This window comes from Bombus affinis, chromosome 5 (genome assembly GCF_024516045.1).
Source record: "Bombus affinis isolate iyBomAffi1 chromosome 5, iyBomAffi1.2, whole genome shotgun sequence".
Taxonomy (NCBI): domain Eukaryota; kingdom Metazoa; phylum Arthropoda; class Insecta; order Hymenoptera; family Apidae; genus Bombus; species Bombus affinis.
Window position 1 is genome coordinate 4,826,985 of NC_066348.1, and position 26,425 is coordinate 4,853,409.

Below are 26,425 nucleotides of genomic sequence, written 5' to 3' on the forward strand. Positions count from 1 at the left end.
TCTAAACGATACAAAAATCTTACAGTGGCGACTTATAGATGGGCATGAATAATGAAAGACAAATAAGGGAAACTGCATTGCGGAGGTCGGGACTTGACGCAATAGTAACATAGGCGAAAAAAGGTCATCAATAACTACAGTATGTAGGACGATGGAACAGACAGTCTGGCAACGAGGTCAACGAAAGTGAGCAAATAGAGCAATAAGATGCGCAAAATAGGTGACCACGCAGTGAGCTACGGAACTAGGAATCTTGAAGGCTGCATAGTGCATGCCATTATTAGCACGTATTTTCTACAGGCCGCTGTATCTTTCGAACTAGTACAGGTCTCATCTGTGGATGTAATCTCAGGAAGTTTAATATTTTAATGCGAGTGCAGATAAGTTTAGTATTTCCATGCGAGAATGATAAGTAAATGATAAGGTTCCATATTATGATTAAATATTCTTTCATTTATCATACGTTATTAACCATAGCAGCAACTGATAATTTTATATACGATTTTTTATCTTATCATTGCCTGGAAACGTGGTTAGGGTACGTACATAATCGGAAAAAGAAATATGTACTGTGTATTTACTAGAATTTTGTACCAAATATCAAATATGTATAACGAATAGCTGTTGCAAAATACCAAGTAATTACAAGACATAGGACCTTTTTCGGCGAGACAACAACTGTAGCAACACACTATAACATATAACGTAATTTTCCCCGTAAAAAGCTTCTATGCAGTTGACATTTGCAAGTACCATGCGCGTATCGCGACATACGTAGCTACACGTCATTCTCAAACAAGCAAATATCAAAATCGGGTTGAACGATTCCCAGGGGCGATCAAACAGTCGACAAAAGGAATGCCAATGTTAATAGCGTAATAACGAGGTTGACGCGAGGGTAACATAGTCGGAGTGCGTGTACGAACAACGAGGAAGGTAATCGCGTATCATGATAGCATCGCGAATTAAACTTTACCCTTCGCCCTTGTGGACGAAAGGAACGCACGTGGTGGATCGATGTTATCCCCCCAACGTGTATCGCGATGACAAATGATTGCGGGAATCGAACGAGGACCGAAGGACTGTCCATCGAACGACCATCCTCTCTTGGATGGTGGTGATCGCGAGACATCGTGTGTGTGGGAAAGAACGAACAGCGAAGAGAAGAACAAACAGAGAGTTAAAACGCGACGCGGCGTCGCGGACCTTGCAGTTCGAGGCGATAAGAAATAACAAACTAGTGGTGGGAGAACTGTACGGAACGGGAGATGCGAGAGAGAGAAAATCGGAGTAGCCTGTGGGACGCCAAGCCGCCAAAGAGTCTGGCAACGAGAGCAAACGGGCGCCACGACGCGACGACGTCGCCTACTTTTCTCTTTCTGTGTGTTACATATGCAATGCATACACGTGTACATATAATCATCCGTACGTACGGAAAGAGGAACGAAACCGGACCAAAGGAACTAACAGGGACGAAGCAACGCGATGCGGCCTGATGCGTTCGCCACGAACGTGGCCAAACGCCTCGACTACGAGGTCACAATGTTGCAACGTTCCCCGTGCTATTTTTCGCTTCTCCAACCTTCTCGTTGCTCCTTCAGTCTATTGCTTCTCTCTTCCATTTTCTCTCCTTTTCACACCCCTGCTTCCCTCTCTCGTCATTGCATTTTACGTTATGTTCTTATGAACTCTTAAATCGATTTTGTTCCTGTTGGCTCTTTGCTGGCTGACAAGGAGGTATATCGAGGGGAACGTGAACTTTCCTCAAGGAGAAAATAGATTATCGCATTATTTTCACGGAGATGTGGGTACGGGATATAGTTTCAACGAATGGCTCGTACATTTGTTAAAAATCAAACTTTGGGAATTATAATGACAGATCAGGGCTCTCTCGATTTCTCGCACGATTGAATTAACAGTGTTATTGAAATCCTGTGAGTTGCAAATTTCTAATTGCCAGTGAAGTAAATTCTCTCAAACGGCATAACAAGCTTGGTAATAAAACGAGTTAAATTTTATAAATGAACTTTATAAATTACAGACGATTATCTTACTCGTCGTAAGAATAGGCAATTGGAAAAATTACTTGCGTAACAGAAATCTGTGTAATCTACAATATGACAGTTTTCAATTCGCTTCTTGCATAATTAAATTAGTACCAAGTATCAGGGAAATTGTACAAGTTGCAAATTCACAGTAGCAACAAGATTACTAATACTAATGTAATAGAATACTATTACAAATTTCACGTTAATTGATTGCTTTATTTGATAGTCATAATGATATACAATTATGAACAATTGTTCATTTTGCAATTATCTTGTATTATTAGCAATTTAATACGTTGCTTAGAAAATCATAAGGATTGTTTATTCAGCAGAATTCTACCCATAACTTGTGTGTATCTTCAAAAGTTATCAATATGATAGATAATGCTAATTGGAAGAAACCAATAAAAATGCAAAAAAATATATATATAAATAGGAGATTCATTTTTTTATAATATGTATCTAATTTCTGAATAAAAGTACATAATAAAATGAATTTTCTTTTTGTTAATTCGGTATTCTTTTCGGTTATTAGACGTCTTCAATTTTTACAGAGTTCATAATTACTAATCGAAAACCATGGAACATATCGGTAGATAAAAAGGTCCAGTAAGTAGATTAACCTTTTTTTGGCTGATCCAATGTAGTCGTCTGTAATTTCACTACTCCGGCCGAATACATTTGCATGATTTAACAATTTGAGTCGCTTTCCGCGTAGATGTAAAACGACGCCAGTACGCTACTGCGATTCGTTAAAATACGAAATGTATCCTCTGGGTACTGGTTTAGAATTTACAACTGCTTTATCAAGACACGTACTGTGAGAGTACATACTCATCTACAATTTGCGCAATTTGTATAGTCTGTATACTTAAAGATAATTAAGAATTAGAAAGGTATCTATAATATCTTAAAGATCATTCTGATTAAATCGTGTAATAAATTCGTTCACCTATCAGTATTATATTTTGGGAAATAATACAAAAATATCACTTATTTCAGCTGCAGTGACGAGTAATTATAATTGAACCATTTAATGATAACGATGAAAGAAAACCGAACATTATGATTGTTTAATATAAAAATTGTTTATTACAATACATATAAAATTATAGACTTCTTTTATGACACAGCAGAAATTATTCAGTTTCGTTCTGGTTTGCGATATTACAGATTTATTGTACTATTAATGATAAAACGAATTGTTTAATCGTTTTGATATTTGGAAAATATTGTTCATAAGTGATCGCTAAATAATGTAAAATACACGTATCAGAATGTTTTGATAAAAGGAACAAATGTCTTTGAAAGAACAGCGTAATTTATTAGATAGCCTAACAGTATTTACCATTACGTCAGAAGTGATATACGTCCTACTTGTGATAACATACTAATGCATTAAAAAAATATATGATTCCATTAAAAAAAAAGCCAAGTTGATCTTCGTAGGTTCTCTAAGCGTCCTCATGGGGAAAACTTACATTGGATAATGTGCCCCCTGAAACCATTCAATTTTTGTCTGACGCATCTTTTAGTATCGTCAACAGTTTCGAAGAAATTCGAGTGTGTCGATTTAAATGGGTCCACCTATATAGTTCTATCTTTATGCTAATGAGCGGGTTTTTTTTTTTTAATCAAATAAAAAAGGCCTATATGTGACTTTCATTTAAATGTTTAAGACAGACTCATGAGTAATGTGAATAACAAAAATGCGACTTTCATTCATATATATGAATATGAATTTACTATTGTCGGTCTTAATACTCTTTATACAATAGGCAATTTTATCGTATTGTTTGTATGTATCGTAAATATTAAACGTGATTTATCCTAGTAGCAGACGTTCATTCAACATTTCATTATCTGAAATATGATGTCAACACCGTAATAAATATTTCATTTCTCTTTTTCGTTCCCGTTAAAATATGCACAATAGATCGCAAAACCATCGAATATTTACAGAATGTGAGTATCTATATCTTAATGATATCGCGATATCATAAAACGTATATTGTTTATACACATTAAATACATATGTTCTATTTTGAACTTAAAGGTTTATTTTTTAAATAAAATTTATATTTTTTAGAAAATCGATGTTGCCAAGTTAATAATTGACGTAGAGACGACCAAGAAATTTTATCGGTGATACAACGATTGTTTTTCATTTATATTTGGAAAATACATTATAATTCTATCTATTATAATTGTATTTCGACTTCGACCTTACGTTGAAACAAATAACGTGACAAGCTCTCAAGTTTAAAATAAAAGGGATGAGACAAAAAATGTAAATATTTGTAGAAACAAATAAGAACGTTTAATGAAGAAAATTAAAAATAAAAATAGCAATAAATAAAAATGTTTATTAAGATTTACGTTACTGCGTTCGTAATCTCTTTGCATTTTGCAATTAACAAAAATAAATCTTTTGTAACCATTACACGTTTACGTTGCCAAATTTTTCTCAAATCTTGCCAGTACCTACAATGTGACGAACGACTATTTGCAACTATCATATGTAACAATATAAATGCATTTTATATGCTATAATCATGATAATCGCGTCTCGATGAAAATAACACCTGAAAACGATTTGTATGAACATGCATATATGATAAGTGTCCGAATTGTAAGCATGGATGACAAAATGGGCTGTAACCGCAGTCACAACGTCCGTCAAAATTCGATGTCGCGTTCGTCAAAACATTTGTAACAAAAACGCTCATGTGACCGAGCTCTTATATTTAGCTTTCAATTCACTTAGGTTTCCCTCTTGTGATATTTCATTAAGTATTAAGTACATCGTACAATAAGAAATCGCACGCAATGTGAGTCATTGCATTCCAAATGTCCTTGTTTAATAAACAAATAACGGTCACGTCCCGTTTTCAACTCAGCTTTCGAATCTTTTTTTATTCGTTCATTAAACACGTTTAAAATAAAGCAGTCCACATTTGCCTTTTTATTTCACCTCGTTAATTGCAGTGTTTGTATTGGAAGTTCTCACAGATACGAAGCGTACGTGATAAACGTTTCTCTTTATTTATTTATCTTCGCTGCTGAGCCACTCTTTCTTTGCTGGTCAGTTGTCAGAACGGTTTTCCTCCGCTACAAAACTTTCTACATTGTAGTTGTAAATGTTTCGATTTTCTTTTCATGTTCCTTGTTTTTCTTCCACAATTTTATTACACGTGACAGGAGCAAGTATTTCGGACCCGAGAACGAAATCTAACGTTTTCTTTCAACAACTGTGCTATTTATGTTTATCTCTGACAGCTGAGTGTCAATATTATGTTGGCTTGCAGCGTTTTAACGTTTGAGTCTTCGATTTTGAAAATGCAGCACTCAAACATGTGACAGTTTGTCGTGCATCAAGTATTAACATTGGCAATAGTCCACGCAAGCACAGGGAAATAAAGATGACTCGTACGAAACTGTTTTTAAGAAATTCTGCATTACTGACGAGCGAGTACACATACATCATAAATAATTAATTTTCATTACGAAAATTGAAAGCCTTTGACAGATGGATGCGCGTGTAATCAAATGAAATACTTCAGTGAAAATAATTTTATGGATTTTTGCCTCGTTTCATACGAGATTGTTTAAGAATGCCACTTGAAAACGCCAAACTAATGCTCTTCAAACTGATTAAATTGTATTGATTGACACGTTAGAATGCCTGATATTTCTTCTGGCAATTTATAGTTGGCAAAATATCGTTGTTCGATAATATTTTTCATTGCGATTACAAATTTATTTCCGAAATTAATTTCAATGATATCTACCCTATCATTCGGTAATTAGGGCCCGGTTTCTCGATTACGATTTCACATGCGGACTCACGAGTCACGAATATCGCGACGATGAATAATTCATCGAAACTAAATATATCGAAAATCTTTATATCGCTATTTTACAACGCGTTCGATGTGTTCGTTGCATTCGTTACAATTACAGAATAATAACAATATTAATTTTTATTGCGACGCTGACCACACGACCACGCTATCTCGCGTATTAATATTCGAAATAAAACCATTGGTTCGAATGATTTACATTAATCACAGGAGAATTTGCATGCAATTGTTGTGGACCCCTCACGAATATCCACGACTCGCGTTACATACACGGTTACGAGGTGTGCCGGATTTGACAAATTTTTTACGCATCAGTTCCCACGGTTATTATTCCGTTCGCGTTTCCTTTTCGCCCGCATATTAATTGAAACGTTACATTAAAATGCGCTCACATTACTTCCCTCACCTCTTTTTTTCTCCCCCACCCCAATTTTTTTTAATCTTTCTTTCTGTTGTAATTTCGTTTTATTCTTCGGTGCAACGTATACCGGAGCACAACAAAAAATTTGCTTTGTCGATGGTGAAACATTGTAGCAGTTTCTCCTCTTCCCTCACGCTTCTCTCTGCATTCGGTTGACAGCTTCCTGTTCCGAATTTGCACATGTTTGATATTCATGCTTGTCACTCGTGATATCCGGATTGGTGTTTCTCTAAATGACTTTGACATGATACATCAAAATTTTTTCTTTTTTAATTTCCTTTTTTGTTTTTTATTCATTCTTTTGTGAATATATTTCCTTACGCGTGCGATACAGATGATCAGAAAAAGTTGATATTCTGGTAAATTGTATGAATTGAACTGGATAGGCTGCTGGGTTAAAATTATTTTACGAAAATTACATTTTATAAAATATGTTATGAGGCTACGTTTATTATCTATTTCTCATTTATTTCCCTCTTTCTTTCATAATTTGTTTAAATTAGTTTAAAATAAGTTACGATGAATTTTTTCTTCAAGAAGCATGAAATTTTATAAACTTTCTTATAGCGACTATTAAAGGTACTAAATTTGATTAAAGGAAGTTACTTTACAAACTTTCTGGATAATCTCGCTTCGGTAATTTAATTTGAAGCGACGACAAGAATTCTTTTTAAAGTAAGGTTATTCTAAAAGGATTAAGTTCTGATCTGAACATAATATTTAATCAAATGCCATTTATAATGCGATATTTTATTTTTTATTGGATTAAAAATTTACTTAAATTTTATGTAGAATATTTACTTCTAAGCTTCAAAATCAGTATGCAATAAATAGCAGAATTTATTTACAAATTCTGATTCAAATCGAGACTCAAATTTTCGTCTCTAAATTTCCGTGTAAAACTGAAAAGTGTAAAAACCGAAAATAAACTGTCCCTGTGTTAGAAGAACATCAAAACTGTCAAGGGAGCATTGTAAGGCCTGAGAATGGAAAATTACAAAAATAATATTGGATTGTAGTTTTTTAAAATCAAAAACAGTAAACAGTTTGCAAGTAAATAATTTACAGAATTTTTCTACTTGTCTCACAGGACCTTTTGTCTTCAGACCTTTATACTAATAATTATTTATTTATTATTACTAATTATTATACTAATATTTTATAATAATTTGATATTAACTATTGCTACATAGATTCTGCCCGCTTCTTTGCTCATATAAGTAAGACATCGATATTACGATCGACATAATAGTCGATATAAACTGTGCTTCTAAAATTTACAGACGATACGATAGGCTTTTGTAATAACAAATTTGAGATTAATAAATTTTCATTTTTTAGGCATTAAAAGTTTAGACAGTGACGATTAAATACTTTTGAGGTCGTAAAAAACATTGTAAGTGTCTCTTTTTAATATAGATTCAAGATTTAAGAAAAGAAAAAATGTCACAATGTCAACGTTTGTAGAAGGTATACTGTGAACGAGAAAATTTACACAGCAATATAAGGCTTTATACTCACTGAAGAAACAATGAGCAACTTTTCGTCGTATCTTGTTGCTGTATCTACTAGCAATAAACATACACAGAAGGAACGTTAGTTTCTGTTGCTACGCATTGTCGCGTGTTTCCTATTTTTCTTTGATCTTTACTGTTCCGGATGAGAACAAGAAACATGCGACGACATTTGTTTCCGGCAACAGAAACACGAAGAAACTTGGAGAAACATTCGGTAACAAACGGCGACTTTTCCAAGATACACGGAACATCAACGAAAAGGTCCTCATTGTCGTCGCTTCGGTGAATACGCGGCTTTAGTTATGATTTATGGCATATTTAGTAGTAACTTCGTCTTTAATTTCCTCTATTCCTGGGTCTCGATAAATATGTATGTTGGTATAGATATTTCGTACGATGGTGAACAGGCGATTGTTCGTAGCGTTTTATCTTTGAACCTTTGAGCTATTTTGAGGTTCAACTTTGTGCAGCCTCGTAATCCTATGACCCACGCGTTGTAAATCCATACGGGTCTTAATGTTATTTGAAAATTCCTACATGTTAAAGACCGGATAGAGCTACTCTCCGGTATGCATAATAGCTGTTGGACTTGACCTTATCCACCCTTATACAAATTCCAACCCTCGGAAAGGAAAGTCAGGATAGAGAAAGGAATGAAACATTATACAGAGAAAGAAAGACTGTCGCGCAAACGTAAAAAGAAGTAGAACTGGACAAACTCGATTTAAAGATTAGCATTCCAGCTAGAGAGTTAGGTTTAAAGGCTTAGTCGATACTATGAATCGCCTTCGTCCCGGGGAAACTAGGAAGGAACAGTCGAGAAAAGGTCGTTTAAAATCTAAAGTCTGGTCACGAGATGCAAATGTCGTCGCTTCTCCTCTCTGCACTTCTGACGCAGCTCATTTTTGCCTGATGTGTCTACGAAGCTGATTCTATCGCGGGTCTAAAACCGTATATCGGCACGCCACTGATAGAGAGAGGATCGAGAGAGAAACCGAGAATAGAGTAAAGGGGCAAAGAGGAGAACCGTGTACGTGCTTGGAAATCGTTTCTCAACGATGACTCGATCATTGACGAACATGCTCCACGCATACTCTCAGCCAACACACGCTTTCTTACCAATCCTTTCCGGTCCCAAACCATTTACTAACACAATCGTTCACAGTCGTGCACCTGTTCGCCGCGAATGCAAGTGCAATCGGACCAATCGATTTTTATTTTACTTGACAGTAGACAGTGTTATTGTTGCACGTATCGTACAATTCGAGATGATCAATGAAATAAAACGTTTCTAGTACGATTTCGTTTAGTAGAAATGGCTTTTCTCCAATGGCTTGTTTGAAATTGTTAGAAAACTGTTCATACAAGTACTGTTATGTTGTTAAAAATGTAATATTTAGTTTGTTTTTCAATATCGAGCTCCGCGAAATTACACTTAAAAAATGACGAACGAGATGGTACACCGCATTAGTAATACGATTGACAAAGTCACAACTGTGTCTTGATGTTTCTAATTACCGGTATGTTTGAAGTTTATTAAATTTTCAAAATAGTAGTATCTCAGGTAAGATAAATTAAACATAGAGATTTTGAAAAAAGAATGTGAAATTTGAATTTAAAAAATTGATCAATCACAGTTAACCAATAGCTAAATTTAACAAGTCAGATATTTTTTTTATTATTTCTATTATATCTTTACGAAGATTTTTAATTTTATCGTTAATTATCATGAATTGAAGCTATGATATCTTAAACTAAAATATTTTAATACACATATCTTACAAAGAATATATATCATAACTAATTTTCAGTGTTATTTGTTTTCTTTTCTTTTATAAAGAGTTTAATCAAAATTAGCGCATTAAGGAATTGAATAATATTTGTGACAAAATCTACGGAAAATTGACAAATTCCAAGTATCAAAGCTCTAAATAAAGAAGATAATCATCAAACAAAAGAATAAAGAAGAATTATCAAGCAAATTCAAAAGCTATAATAATCCTTTTTCAAATTCCACCATTTCGTGCTTTTAAATTCACTATTACCGTTCTTTTTGTGCGTCAATAAACTATGTACCTACTTATACCTTGCAAAACCATACTTCTAAAAAATAGAACCTAATATCGTTCAGTCACGAATATCCAGCCGTTTCACGGAGAATCAACGACAATAAAAGCTTCGCGGCTCGTAAAACCGTGCGAGTACTGATTCAAATATGATTTTAATGGTTTCGCTGGTGAACCCATAAACTTCAAGCGCGAGTCGCGGCAGAGGCGTGTCCTTTGTTAACAATTTACGGATCTCGCCAGTGTACAGTCTGCTGAAGCTAAAATGGTCGTCTGACCGCGCAAAAGTCATGGGACGCCGTGCAAACTAACATCATGCAGCGCTTAACTATTCAAGTTACTATGTACATATATTAATTCTTTTATTTATTTCTCTTTTACAGTCCATAATAATAACCCGCAGATACGGTATAGAATAGCAATTGAAAAAACAAAGTACAAGCGATTTTCGTATGTAGAGTATTTATAGCGTTCGCGAATTTCAAGATTAAAAAGCTGACAAAATAGTGAGCTTAATATTTGAAGAAACTAAAAAAACAAAATCTCTCGCCATTGTAAGGTAGCAGTGAAATTTTAACCAATTCGTATCGATCCATACAATTTTACTTAAAGAACCAAGTTACACGTATTCTTTAGTGCATGTTCTTTAAAGTTAATTATCTTTTAGGTTTCTCGGAAATGTCGTTTTTGCGTAATCTTTTTTACTATGGAACTTAGATATGTAATCTTCTTCCATAGGTTTATTTTAAACGTTACCTTTTACAAACGACAAAACGTTGGTCGCGATTGTTTCAGGCAACAAAGCCTCAAGCATTTAAAAAATATAGTAGGCAAAATAGTAGGCAGTAAAGCCTACTAACGCCCAAAGTCATTTTTATAGGAAAATAATATTCTAACCGGGGATCGCCGAGAATTTAGAAAATCGAAGAGAAACAAATGTTAGATAAACAAAGTTATTTTCCTGGTTAGATGGTGGTTTTAACACACTGTGCAGTGTGGCACGGCGTCTGGTTGAAGACGCGGTAACAAAATGGCAAATCTACTCACTCTCCGATGCGTTCGCCATTCCAACATCGTTTGTCCGGATACTCTTCGCAGATCGTGTCGGCCAGAGTGCCATAGAAGGTCCGAGACCTGACGACACTGGCCAAGAAATTACCCAGCTGCGTGTGCAACTGCGTCGGTAATGTTCGATGCGTGGTAGTCGGCGCAGCTGCGTGCATCTCCAACCCGGTTGACGTCGACTTCTCAGTTGCAGCTGCATCCGTAACGGTCCCTTGATTCGATGGCTGTAGTTCCGAACGGCCGCACACTTTTCTCACCTGAAACACATCGCCGTCGTTTCTTTAGTTTCTTTATCCTCCATCCGCATCCGTTCATCGTTCTACTAAAAACCATAGGACTGAACGTCCCTCGAATAAAGTTTTATTTTATCGCCAGTGCCCTTGGATGCGCTACGACTTTCCTCTATCGCGGTTCCACAGATGATATTGCAACGTGGAAGAGGATGTTTTTCTTAAAACGATATCCTCGTACACAGAGAAATAGATCGCATCGTGTGTTATGTAACGGGGTTATCGATAGGTTTTTACATTTGCAAATTATCACATATATAATGAAATATATTTCTCTGTAACCTAATTTTGGCTACCGATCCAATGGTAGTACAGGCAACTGTACGAATATTATAAGAGAGACATATGATAAATTAATTACGAAAGTATGGAAGAAGAAAAAACAATAAATTTAGAAATAATTGAATTAATTGAGAAGGAAATTCTGCACAGTAAATATAAAATTGTTGAAAATAAATGAAATGTTGTGTTTCTAAAGAATAGGTGTTCTTATCCGATGTACGAATATACATAACTTGTTGAAATTATTGAAAATTACACGCTTTATCGGATATCGAATTATCTGACTGAACAAGTTAATTACTCGAAAAAGCACAGAATATGAATTGAAAGAGGGAAAGAATTCATAAAGGACAGTGGAATAAAATATGTGGTTGTTAAATCGATCAAGTACACGGTACGGTATAAAGTAGGATGAAAAAGATATACAAATTTCAGTATAACATAGAATATCGCTTATATAATTTTCCGCCACTTTGCGTTTATTCCTTAAAAAAAAAAAAGAGCGAGAGAGCAAAAGTACAGAATTCACATTCGTTGTTTTTCGAAAAGTCAAACGTTTTTCATTTCAAGCATTTTCTATTCGTCATTGAAGTCCCGTTTTTGGTTGCAATAAAAACGGCCAAAGCCACGGACAGTTGAATTCGCAAAAAGCCGGTGAAAAATTGCTGCTGGAATAGATTGAACCCCTCCGCGATGAGAAATGAATATATTTATCATGTGCGAAGTTTCGTCCCCGCTTTCGCAGCGGGTACTTCATTTTTCTCAATAACAGGGTAAAATTTCGCATTCGTCGATCCGGCGCGGACAGGAAGCCGCAATTAACTTTTCCCCGCGTTCGTCCAATTCGGAAAATTCCGCCGTTTCACCGGGATTTTTACATTTCTCGTGGGTGGATGTGTTGCATGCGGGTCCCTTATTTTCCGGAAATTACGGCTGCCTCGTGTTCGCCGCGAAATCGTTCATCCGTCACGAGGCCGACGTTAACGCGACCGTTTGAAAGGAACGCCGGGGACGGCCCCGATGGAAAAGAGTTATCGCCGCCAATATCAGCCTCACAATTTCCATGTGGCCGGTGTTGCGCGCGTTTATCTCGAAGCAACGCTTTCGTATACGCGGACGTTTGCATACACGATCGTCATTAAGGTTATCGTTCGTATCTGCCAGCGTGCTTCTCCACGGTTTTTCGTCCTAATTACTTTTTAACGCTGACTATAAAAGGAAGTAAGCCGGCGGTCGAGCTTCTCGAACCGGCATAATCGTAAAACCAGCCGCCAGGCCTGGGCGTAATTAAGACGGCACGCGTGGGCGTGCAAACGTCGCTCTCCTCATCTTCGCCGATTTTTTTTTATCTTTCGTGCTATCTCTCGTCCTTCTGTCCTTTAGCCTGTTTTCTCAGCCTTTCGTCGATATTGCACAGCACCGTAATCCTAGTGTTCGTTTGCTTTTTAATAGTCGACTTGTAATTTTGCCTTCCACACGATGTTTTGTTCGTTCTGTATCTCGGATTAATCTCGCAACAATCTTCCTTTTAGCTTCACGATACGAACGATTGAGTTTTATCGTATACTAGAAGGTGAAAAATGTTGTTACAAATTGCTTTCAAATGAAGCATTGGCGGGGAAGATACTACACTTCTGACTTTGGCGGAACATTGCAATTTCGTTGCAATGTCAATGGTTATGTTGAAATTATTATGTAAAAATACATGAAAGTAAACGGGAGAAAGAAATTTTTCAGATAAGAAGAAGATAATTGGAGAAACTGATTGTTATAGAAAAATCAGAATTGTAACTGTATATTCTATGTTATACCTTCGATAGCTTCTAATAAATAAAATCTTTGTGAAACTGAATTTATAATTCAATAATGGTGAGAAAATGTGAAAATGAAATAAAATGTAAAACAACGAGAAAATGTTGCCACAAGATAATGAAAACTATAATTTTCTATTTGATATTATTTTATTATCTGCAATAGAGATAATAATATTTATTTGATATAAAATATAGGTTTCTTGGAATAAATTATTATAAAATGTATTAGTTATTTCAATAACGTAGAAGAGATGATTCAGTAATGGCCAACAAGTAACTAAATATCATACGCTTTAGTTATTTTGTATCCAAAAATAATTAACCGATGAAAGCAAATTCCTCGAAAGTAACGTCATAAATGACTCCTGTTATAGTTTTGAATGCGATCTGACCGTTACTTGATATACCAAATAGAAACATGCGAATTTGCCTTCACTATATCTTTAAAACAGCGATAAGATGGAGCAAACACAGAGAAAAGTAATAAGAGATGTGATGAATAATTAAACAATATGGTTGGATATACTTTTCAGTGACCTTCTATGCTCAATGTTCACATAGTTTATACGTCAGAAAGTTTCTACAATCTATGGAGTTTACTGAGTTTGTACAGAATTAAATTGTCAAAAATAATTATTTTGACAAACAAAATGTGCGCTTATAATATTGTTCACCATTTAGAATAATTTGTCGAATGCTGGATTTAAAAAGGAAATCTCTATTCCTAGTTTAAATAACTATATTAGTAGAATACTCGACCGACAAATAAAATAGTACAAAGATTTAAATTTTACCTACTTTGGATGGATTAATATTTTTCCATATTGTCAAATCAAAATTTGAAACTTTACAAGAAACGTTATTAGAAATGTTACAAGAAGATGTTTGTTTTATGAAATGTAATAAATTTTACAGACAGTACTTTAATTTAAATTTGTAGGATGTTCATTCGTAACAACATAAAATAAAATTAGTATATATAGTAAAATAAGATCGATAAGATTTTATTACTGTTCCTATTAATCTTTTAATTTACATTTAGAGAATATTTACAATCCAATTACAAACTTGATCTCGTCTCATCTTATATGTACATCAATTGTATTCGTCTTTTAAACTTTCTCAATTGTCGTAACAGATGGACAATTTGCTATCATTTCTCGTTTCGTAATGTTCTTATCTTTACGGGTGATTATCGCGTAGAATAGTGAAGAGTGTTGAAAGTGAAGGTGTTTAAGAATTATTAGAGTTAAAGCCAGGGAATCGAGTCCAAACTAATAAAGATATTTAAACTCGCTTAGACTTTACATCCAAGGTAACGTCTAAGATGATAATTGGAATATGCTACAGTTTGATCAAACGGAAAAGCTGATGTTACAATCCAGGGACATTGCTTAAGTGCTAAACGACGTTTAACAGTCGGGATATGTCTGTATGTTAATTTGCTCGGAATAAGAACGAATGAAAAGTATTGCATGATATTGAAATGAAGTGTGGCAGTTTCCTTTGGTCGAACGCAATAAGCACACCGCTTTTATGACGCATCATAAAAGCAACATTCTTATTGTCAGGTATATGTTGCGAAGCAAATGGAAATAATTATGTTTCTATAATTGGGTTCACCTTCTGTCAAATAAATTTGCTTCAAGTTTTGTGAATACAAGTTGGAAATCGTCGCGTCGATTTGTTCGTAAAGTGAGGCATTTAAAAATCGCCCAATTCTAAAATATCTGCAAGAACTAATTCGAAGAGTGTGCTATTTATTAGGAGAGGACAGTGTCTAAGAAAGAGAGAGAGAGAGAGAGAGAGAGGGAGAGAGAGAGAGAGAGAGAGAGGGAGGGAGAGAGAGAGAGAGAGAGAGAGAGAGAGAGAGAGAGAGAGAGAGAAAGAGTAACTACTTAATAAAATTGTAATATTTAACAAGAACGATATCGCAATTTGAAGTAAAACCTTCATCCTGATATGTAGTAAAAAATACACAAAAAGAATATTTTATTAGAAGTCCATAAAATTAAAATGGACTTAATTATTTAAATTATAAATGAAAGATTTTTCAAACAGATTTTCAAATAGCCGAATAATTAATAATTTTCTATTTCAAAGTGACTTCTTAAAACAGTTTTGAGTCTAAATTTGGTTAATAATACAACAGTAAGTTGTACATTAAGTTTATATTACAAATTCGGAGTTGCTTTGAATCATATCCAATTTTAGGTATGATATCGCTAATGTTAAATAAATTCTATTCTTAATAGAATTTTGTTGTAATTATCTTGTTTTATGAATGAATCACTTAGAGCTGAGTGCTTATATATATCTCTTTTATAAATAACCTGCTCTTAACTAACTTCTTCTTCTTGCATCTTGAAAATGAAGTACCCTGTTTTCTCTTATGGTCTTCATATACGATATATAAAAAATGTATTATGGACATGTACTTAACACCATATTTTCTTTTTCCAATTTAACTTACATTACATATAAATTAGTTCCAAAGAGTAATTTAGAATTTTGAACTGATTTAGATTTTTTGTATTCTTACAATATAAATTTATTACATAGATATCTGTTTGCTTATTACTATAGCTTATTATTACAGCTTATAGCTTGTAATTATGTTGTTAAGAAATTAGCGTCGGTTTTCGAGTTTTTAAACTTTAACGTTTAGTATCAAGCTAATAATTCATTTAATTCTCTTTATTTTACAATGCAGATGTCCTTCTACATGCTGCTAACTGTACTTTTGTTTTTACCATTAATTTGTTATTATTACTCACTTTACTCAAATTACTCTCAAATTACTGACTTCGAGATGGACAGAACCTATCAACAACCGACAACCATTTTTTTCGAACACAACGACCATTACTTACTCTACAAAGCTCTTCTTCGCTAACCAAGCTGCTGCTGAAGATTCATCAATTTTAGCACACTGGAATTTTACGTTATTGCAATTAGAAAACTTATTCCTTGTTGGCAAAAACGTATACCTTGCGATGGATATTATTTTGATTGGAAAAGTTTATTCTGAGTCGAGACAAGATCTATGGTTTTGAAAATGGTTTGAAAACTGACATTAATTTCTTATCAACCTAATGTATTTTACTATGAATTTTCCTGAATTTTACTATCAAGAAATTTTTATATTTATTCCGATGAGGTACAATAAAATCGCCCGAATAGAGTCATCGACTAGAGGCGAGAATCGTATTTGACCAATTTTTTTCCACTTTATGACGCATTAGTTTCAGTTAAGTCAAAGTAGAGCAAAGAAATATACCGCGTGTACTTTTGTAACGGCAATTACACCAACCAAACGACGAGTAATGGCTCGAGAACGATAAATGACGACCTGTTTTTTTCCCTTCCACAGAAGACCAGCTATCCACCACGAAAATGAGATCCTGTCATTTCTCTCTGACGCCCGTTTCCTCTTCAATATATTCGATACCAGCCGCAACGCTGCAACTCGATCGATATTTGCACGCAAGTTTCACCCGCGTTTTTCTTATGCAATCGACGCAATAAATTTCTATGGCTCAGATCATTTGGAGGAAGTTAATGCGAATGAGGAATTAGACAAGAAACAACATGAAGATTTTACCAATTCGCGTTACTATCGACCTATATTTTCGAAGCTCCAACATCTGCTAGAAAGTGGCTGCACTATCATTTTTCTAATTTGTTCGTTTTTCTGCCGAGCAAATACTTTTAAAAAATATAATCTTCAAAATATCGCTTCACTAAAAAAGTGATATAACCAAGAAGTTATCGAATCAATTTCCTGTTCAAGATTGTAGCAATTTCGCGTTACCATTAACTTAGAATATTCGAAGCTTCAACAGGAGAAACATATTTCAACATCCGTCGGAAAGAACGTGTGTTAGTTAGTTACGGTCGACTTTTCGTTCTCCTCCCACGTCGACGTTGGCGTGCAAAGATGACGAAGACGCAGGCGACTCAGGACGATCTTCCGCCTCCTCCGCGTGCTCTAACTCGCGTTTACCTTCACTTCATGCCGAAGGAAGAAAGGAGGCGGCCGAGTAGACGCGTCACCCTTGACCCGGAATATAAACGATAATAATGTGTTCCGTTTCTGCGCCGCGATTCAAATGAAGAAGATTAGAAGATTGGCGGATTATCTCGTGATAAGCGCGCACGCATACCAAGCGTCCTGCGAGCTCTTCGAGCCGCCGGTAATAATGTATGATAATGGGCCGCGTGGTCGGGGACTTGAAACGATTTTGTATCTCGATAGAGTGATGTTTCGTGACACGGAGCCGCGTGGGAGAAGAATCGTTGACCATGATCGTCGTACCGTGCGAGAGATTCTCTATTCCCCTTCTTTTGTTCGTTCGAACCTTGTCTGATTGTAAGAATTTCATCCTGAGAATGAAAATTGCATGGCATTTTCAATTTCCTTTACGTTGTATCTCTTTTCTTATCTCGCATTCTCTTGCAATTTGGAAAATAACTATCCCGAGGAAAAGTAATTTTTGCCAACAATATTTACATTTACGACAAGTTGAAAAATATCGTTTGCGAGACATTGTGTCAAATCCTAAAAATCATTGTGTCAAAATATCCTAATTACTATTTTTCGAAACGGAATAAAATGAAAGTTTTATCATTCTCTTCGAGACATCCTTGTTTTTTGATAACAGTCTATAAAATATATAGGGATTACAAAAAGTATTCGCACGTAACCTTTCATTTTTTAACGAGGCATTTTTCGACCAGTTTACGTGTACATACGTGCGTATAAATATTTCAGTTTTATAATATCAAATTTTAGTAACCGTATGAAGGTATTTACTATTAAATGATAGGAAATTTAATACGTTTGGATCTAATTAATTAATCACGGTGTGCAAATACTCGTCGTAGCCACTGTAACTGTACTTAAAAAGCAAACAAACACGGAAGACTTGAAACAACTCGACAAAAAGCGGCAGACAGAAAATTGTAATCGAGCGGAGCTTACCAATTGCTTAAAATAGTTAATTCATAAGCAATAAAAATAGCACGAGAGTACGCTGATAAGAACTACAAGATGATTAACGTTGATAAAATGAGCTGATGATACAAAAATCTCCGAACAGAAGGAAAAATACATCGCGACATTAAACGATAGAGTAAATGCCACTCTACACAGTGTTGAACGGTTAAACGTCGAGAACACGGCCAAGTCTGTGTGGAAATAATTATTCCCCATAGTTCTCCACGTGGCAGCTCGTTCGCGATAATCGCTATTGCCACGAAATCAGAACTTTCTCGTTACGTGATCGTCGACGTGAGAAGAAAAATACAACCGAACTACTCCGGGAAATCCTGCCTAACGCGATATATGTATAGCATATCCCCTTCGTGTATGCATACATTCATTTCATCATCGCGTCAGGGTGGCCTCGGTGAACGATCGATAGATGGGTCGATGTTACCACGAAATCAGGCTGACGACGGGGTATCGATGTCGGATGATAACGCGATATCGATAACGAGACGAGGGGGTGAACGAACCAGATCGTCGTTTCGAGAGGCATAGCAATGTCATTAACGAGGATACTGACATGAAATCTTACTGTTCGACGGTAACGCGATATTTCTTACATGTTGCACAGGTGATTCGTTCGGAGCCTCTTCTTTACTTCCTTCCTCCCCTTCTTCCGCCTTCCTGCCCTTCGTTTTCCGTCCCTTTCTCTCTCAACTCGGTTACCACCTACACCGACGATCCCCTCTCGCAAGTGAGTCATAGCTAAATCGTAATTGAAGGTACGAATTCGACTCCGTATGAGGGCCGTGGTTGAAGAGCTTCCAGGAAAAACGATTTGGACGAACCATTTTTTTTTTTATTTGGAAGCAGTTTACAATCAATTCTCATTGAGAATTATAAGTAAATTATTCTGGTGAAATAGTATAACGTGAATAATAAGTGATTATCGTATGTTTGATTCTAGATGAATCTAATGTTTAAATCTAGAGGGTAATGTCTTTTTAGCCTGCGGATTTGATCCGTCAAGTAATTGGGTAACTAGTGGGTTTTGGTGGTTGTTAATTTCTATGTTATATCTATTACTGAATTTGGATATTTCTTATTTAACTGTAGGTATCTTAAGGTAGCGATGTATTGTTTCGTTGGTAACATACCAAGGTGCATCTATTAAGGATCTTAGAGTTTTTGATTGGTGATGAACCATGAAAACGAAGGTATAGAGCGCGTCTTACATGCAACGAAATTCTTTTGTAAGGAAGTTGCTCAGCTGTTCAGTTATTAAAATGTTAATAATATGAGATTATTGAGGCGATTAAACATTTTTAAGCTTTACAATTGAAATCGAGAATCATACGTTTGTTCGGTTTCAGTTGTTTCACTTGTGTGTATAGTAATACGTGTAAAAATATAAATTTGTACGCTGAAGAGAAACGTAAAAATTATGTGACGAAATAAAGTCATTTCCGGGGTCACTTATTACGAGTTTTGATGCTGTTTTTCTGGCCCATGTTAAATTATTGACTGGATAATATTTGTTTCATAATTAATATATATAATTTGTAGTAACACATATTTAAACATAAATAAATATTAAAATATAATAAAATATAATTAAAATATATATAATTTCTAGTCTTTATTTTTTCTCTTAACTACTATAATTAAACATTGCTTGATTCATGATTTTGGTAAAATACTGGAAAAATTGTTGCACAGATAAGCGTTTATAAAAAATTATGTAAATCTTTGCTTTCTAAATAACTCGACTTTGATTCAAGATATTCTAAGTTGGTAATTTTTCATTAGAAAATTAAATAGAACAGAAGAAGGAAAATCAGAAAATATCGTAGATAAGAATGTTTCAAGAGACATTACCTACTGCCATTATTTGCTATTATTCATTACCTGGTTTACATAGAGAAAATAGAGGCAATAAATTACCGAATTTATATAAATTAAACGATACACAAACGCAGAGTTATAATACATAAACACAAGTAGATTATAGATGAATGCAGATAGTCACGCCAAAGTATTAAATACCTATTTTTTAAATTGTACTGTATTGTATTTATACTGCAAACGAAATTCTATATGATAATCGAAACAGTATAGAATAATGATTTAATAAAAGTGAACATGCAAAACATGGTAAAAATATAACAACGACAAATATTATAAGATTATAAATTGTTTGTAAATTTTATTCGTTATCATTTTCTATAATCTGAGAATATAGTTATAATATAGTATAATTATATTATTAAGAAATAAACGAAATACATATGGAATAGACGAAGGAGCAATTCACATTGCTGCATAAATGAAAATTAGATCGATTCTGTTTCACGATAACCTGATACTTCGTACGCTGATAATATATTTTTGAAACTTTGAAATATTATACATCTAGTTAGATATATACATATATCAAATTATAAGGTAAAAGATATACTCTGATGCTTCTTGCGTTACATAATTTGATGAATCTTTAAATTCCGTGGAATCTTATATACTACTCAGACCTTATGAATTAGAATATCAGATTTTATCACGTTCTCTCAATTTTCCTGATCCTGCAATTGTGAATTTTCAATTTTTTAATTTCTTATGCAATCTTTATTTTAATCCTTCTACTCCATCAATCGTTCCGGAGTGAATGAAAAACTTTAAATTCAAAAATTAATAACTTCATAAATTAATTATTTTTGATTAAATGATGAAATCAGTTAATCCTTGGAAAAAATTCATACGATTATGTGAAAATTATTTTAATTGAATATGTACGTATATGGTATTTCGAATATATCGTACTCAAGTTTTCTGTGTGAAAAGGACATTTTAAATGCAGATACTTGATACTTTAAAAATAACTATTATTGATATAAAGATTTTTATAATTGTTATCAAAGAACACCAGGTTCTTCTGCTTATGATGATGAATAAACTATAAAAGTTCTTACATATCTATGTAATATATAAGAAATATAACAATATATAAATATCACATATCGGTACTATGTAACAGTATTTACATACATATACATATATTCGTATATATCTTTTAAAATAAAATTATAATTATAGTGAATTACGATTTTTTGACTGTAAATATTAAAGGTATTGAGTTAGTTACTGAAATTTGTAGTATGAACCAAGACAATTTTCTATACTTATTAATGTCTTACTAAATATATAGATGGAAAAGCTAATGTCACGTATGTACATATACGTACTTAAATTCCCATACGCATTTTCTTTAAAAAGCGAAGATCGTTACAGAGAATAACAAAGTAACATATATTTTGTAAAATGATAATTAAATTTAGCTAGATAAAAAACTTAAGGCGTTAGAAATACTAGGAATAAATTCATCGCTTTGAAGAATAAATATTTGTTAAATATTTTCATGTGTAAATCGAATTCCAGAAATTTTATTTGTATTTAATTCGATTAACAATTAGCGGAACGATAAAAACGGAGAGATACAAATGGTATTAAGAGTATGAAAGGCTAGGTAGAGGATATGTACATATTCAATATTGAATGAAGGCTTTATGGCTTTTATAGAATCGAGGAGGATGAATAACACTTGCGGATGTAGAAATATTCAACGTTGAATAGAAAAGAACCTTTTAGCCATTTTCTTAAACGGAAGATTAAATTTAGTTGAATATCTCTTAGTTGGAAAAGTATTCTCTAGTTATATTTTTATGAGTGAAAAACGTGTTAGAAAGATACATGCTAACGTGTTGAAGTACTTGTATTAAATATACGATTGATAAATTATTATATATGTTTTACTTTAAATGTATTTTAGACATTCTACACTATTTTTTACTGGCCAGGTAAGTTTTTTTATCGACAATGATTGATTATAATACACAAAAAACTTGTAATAAAGAAAGACAAATTTATATTTTCATTCCTCACAGGCATCCTAAAAAGTTTCAAAAAGAAAAATGTTGCATTACAAATGTTAATCTTGCATTACAAAATTGTAATTCGCAACAAAAATGATGATTAGGAATGGTTTTTTCTATTAAAAACTGTAACTAAATATTCTGCGACTCCGTGTAAAACCTTTATTTTCAAGCCAAAAGAAAGAAATTAATGACACTCAGACTAATGATATAAAATATTACAACTTTATAATATTATAACGTCACTTTTCACTATTAATTTCATATTTTCCTATATCTAAATTAAGGAAGTATGCTAAAAGTGGAATTCTTTTTACAGAAAATATTTAATTCTATAAGATTTCTATTTGAAAATACTAGGAAAACATTCAGCATAATATTTTTCAATTAATTAACAAACCTTGATATTTAATGAGATTATATTTAACCCCTATTATGGATATATTTAACGCTTAACATGGTATTCGTGCTGTATACTAATTTACATTATATATTATTTATACATTTATTTATATTATTATATGTTATGTTATCTATATTATTAAATACGTCTTAGTAAATGAGTAACTTCTAACTTCTATATACATTTTCAGATTGGTTTCATGTTTGACCAGTATAATCATGATACACACAAATGCGAATAGAAGTTTTCTATAGTAGATGTTGAAATATCTTGTTGTCAGTGTACAGCGTACACCCTAAATTCCTTTTCCTCTTTGCTTTGAAATATACGAGGATCATTACTTTGCACAACTGGAATTTCGCCGATTGGAAAACGGTATCAGAAGATTCATCCCCTTCCGGAAACTTTCGCATGGAAAATAATTGAGGAAAATGTACATGGTTGTTCGAGTGATATAACGTGATTCCGTTCTGTTCGAGTTTATGCTTGTGGACGTTGAACGTACCTGGAAGCAACGAGGAATCCTAATGCGGATAAAAGATGTGCTCGATGTTGAAAACTTTCTCGGTAAGTATGAATCACGTCATTTCGTGGTGTCTTCTTCACCGCTCGGAGTTTTCGCTGTCTCAGTGAGATCGATTACAAAACTCTCACCAGCTTGTGATAAAATTCAGAAAAATTTTCCGCTCGAAGTTTATTCAGTTCAAGCTTGTTTGTTCTTTCTTCTATGTTTGCTTCAGTGTTAAGGTAAAAGTTTCGAGTAAAATCGTAACCAAGTTTAATTATTTTTCTAAAAAAAAACATTCAACAACTGCTTTCAACTTCTGTTTTCCTTTAAAAGAATAAATCAATTGTTGGAATATAATTTTTCGTTCATGTAACTAATTATCGATATTTGTAAAATGATAATTTAAATAGATACAACAGAGGGACTACATTATAATATATATCAATAATTAACCATAAACAAATAAAATAACTTCAGTTTAATTATTACTATACGTCCACTATATTTTTTAAATAGCGATAAGGTGCCAGATCTAGTGAAAAAAAATTTTTTTTTTAATTGTAATTACATGCATCGACTATATTCGTAATTATATTGAGATAATTACGAACATCTTATCAATTTTAACTATCTAAAATTGGTAGAAGGTTAATTAATACAAATATGTTTCAATAAAAATAATTATTACAGAGTTAAAATATAAATAATTAACTTTGTAGCAATATCAACAACTATAATTATTGTTACTCTTCGCTAAATTCGTCGATAATTAAAGTAATTAACAGAATAGTGTATAGAATTTCGTTCCAAAGAAAATTCTGTTTCGTTTCATGAAAATAGAAAAAAACGTACGACCATTATCGTGTAATAAACGTGATAAAACCGAAACGAAATTTGTCCTGGGAATTGTATTTGAATTCCTTCCGTCAACAAGTGGAAGTCGGAATTTGAAAGATTCATACCGCTATGACAGGTATTCAAAAAACTTGTGCAGAGAGTGCAAGGCTTGTCCTCAAATACTGATGAATAACGCATCCTGCCCTACCTACGAGACAATACCATTCCGAGGGTCCTCAACTATCCACACACACGACGCCTCTATGTCCTGTCCAGACAGCTCGAGTCATGGCGAAGAATATAAAATACCATATCTATCGGAGACCATGCCTTCTACGATACGCCATATACATAACTCGTCAAACGCAGCGTTCTCCGCGCCTACGTATGCACATGCGCTTACACCAGTGACAGACCTTCTACGACTAATACGAATTTCGTCTTACAGCTTGTTAGAACTGTAACCGAGGTATACTACGAAAAACCTTTTCAATGTTTACATAGCCTTTTAGAATCATTCATAGTAAGAAGCTTAGTTGACTTATGGAAATTAGTTATAAAAAGATCGTTAATTAGACTCAAAATATACAGTGAGCCACGAAAGTCTATATATGTACGTCCCTTATATCAAATATTACAGGAAGAACATTAGCTGCACGAATTTTGTCGACACGTAAAAATACATATTTTTAGAATGTAACGCAATTTATTCGCTTTCACCATTATCGAGGAAAGAAGTAACAAAATATAAAATTCTAAGAATTACGTACATCTGTCATATCTGCGTGAGATCAGAAAGATCATAAACGATAAAGATTGTATTAATTTCTTGTAAATGACTTACGTAAGCATCAATAATATTCTGCTATTTTTTTGGCAATTTTGAAAAATTGATAAAGGCTTTGTAATTCCTAATGTAATTTTATCCCAAAATCTTTATGAATTAAATTTTTCAATTTTTGTAACTTCTTTTACAAATAAATTAATAATAGTTTATTACAGTATTGTATATATAGTATAGTATATTAATAAATTTATAGGTAAGGTATAAATAATTTTGTCAGATATATATTATAAAGTGCATTTTTAGTTTCTTTGGTAAGTCAGATCCACAAAATTTGATAGATGTAGAATTCCATGACTGAATGTACGAATAGCCTTTGGTGTGGTGTGTGTATTATGAATGGCTACGAAGATGGAGTGAAGTATAAAAGATGAGAGATGAAATGAGAATTTCAAAGTTTCGCCAATGAATTTTCTCTGAGAGTTTCGAGTGGTAGACAATTATGTATTTTTAAAGAATTTTAAGGATTTTTTATATGAGACTAACAATAAGATGTTTAATCTCCAAAGAAATTCGATTAATACGTTGAGTATAAATTGTTGTACAATTATTGCACTAACTTCAAGTATTCATTTATTATATGAATAGTTCCATTTTCTGTATTTAATAATGGTTTAAACTTTGTATTTTTATATCTATATATTTCTTTAAATTACCTACCTAAATATGTTTGTTACAAAATTTGATCTTGATTTTTAAAATTTTTATTTAATCGAGCAAAATATGATTCCACCAAACATGATATACCTTACAAAAAATGCGTCTTATATCAAAATTATATGAGATGTTCAGTAACTATTTGGTAGGATAATCGGGAATGATTAACTCTATATGAAAGAATAAGTTGGTTATTTTAAGTTGAAACCTACATGCTAATAATTATTAAAAAGAGATTAGTTGATAATAAGAAAATTGTCTACCAATAGAAAGCAACAATAGAAATTTAAAAATGATTTAAATAAGATTTAAAAGAATGTTTAATGCGTGAGTACGTAGATACTTAACTTCTGAGTTATATGGTGTTATTGAGGGACAAAAATATTGAAAATTCACCAGAGTTAAGTAACAAGGAAGTTTTAAATACAATATTAAATATTACCGATATTTTACCATGAAACACATATTAATGCATACTAAAGTTAACAATGTAGTAGATATTTATATTCAAATTGTAGATAGATTTGTCCATTTCGGATAAACCAAACGAAAAAAATAAACTAGTGAAAATATTTGCAAATCCAATAAACTGCAGGAATCGCGCAGTTCAATATCACCGTTTGCATATTGCTTCGACGCTTTAGGGTGTACAGATTGTATGTATCTATGCAAATTTTGACACGGCTGGAGTCCAAGGAAATTTTGCTATATGTATGGTACATGCTGCAAAGCTAATAACTGAATTATTGCCTGAATGCCTTGGTCACTATAACTTTGTTGTAAAACAGCATATACATACGTTAACTGTGTGCACACATCAAAATGACAAACTACTCTCAAAATATGCATTTTTTAAAGAATTTTAAAACGAATTAAAAAATGTATCGTTACGTT

General features: G+C 33.3%; 1 protein-coding gene across 1 annotated transcript in view; it reads right to left on the reverse strand.

The window, feature by feature from the left end:
* Window positions 1-26,425, reverse strand: part of LOC126916592 (division abnormally delayed protein) — a 255,946-nt gene that overhangs the window by 71,630 nt on the left and 157,891 nt on the right. Inside the window, exon 5 of the mRNA XM_050722541.1 lies at window positions 10,963-11,237. Coding sequence (XP_050578498.1) covers window positions 10,963-11,237 — 275 coding nt within the window. The remainder of the gene's footprint in view (window positions 1-10,962; window positions 11,238-26,425) is intronic.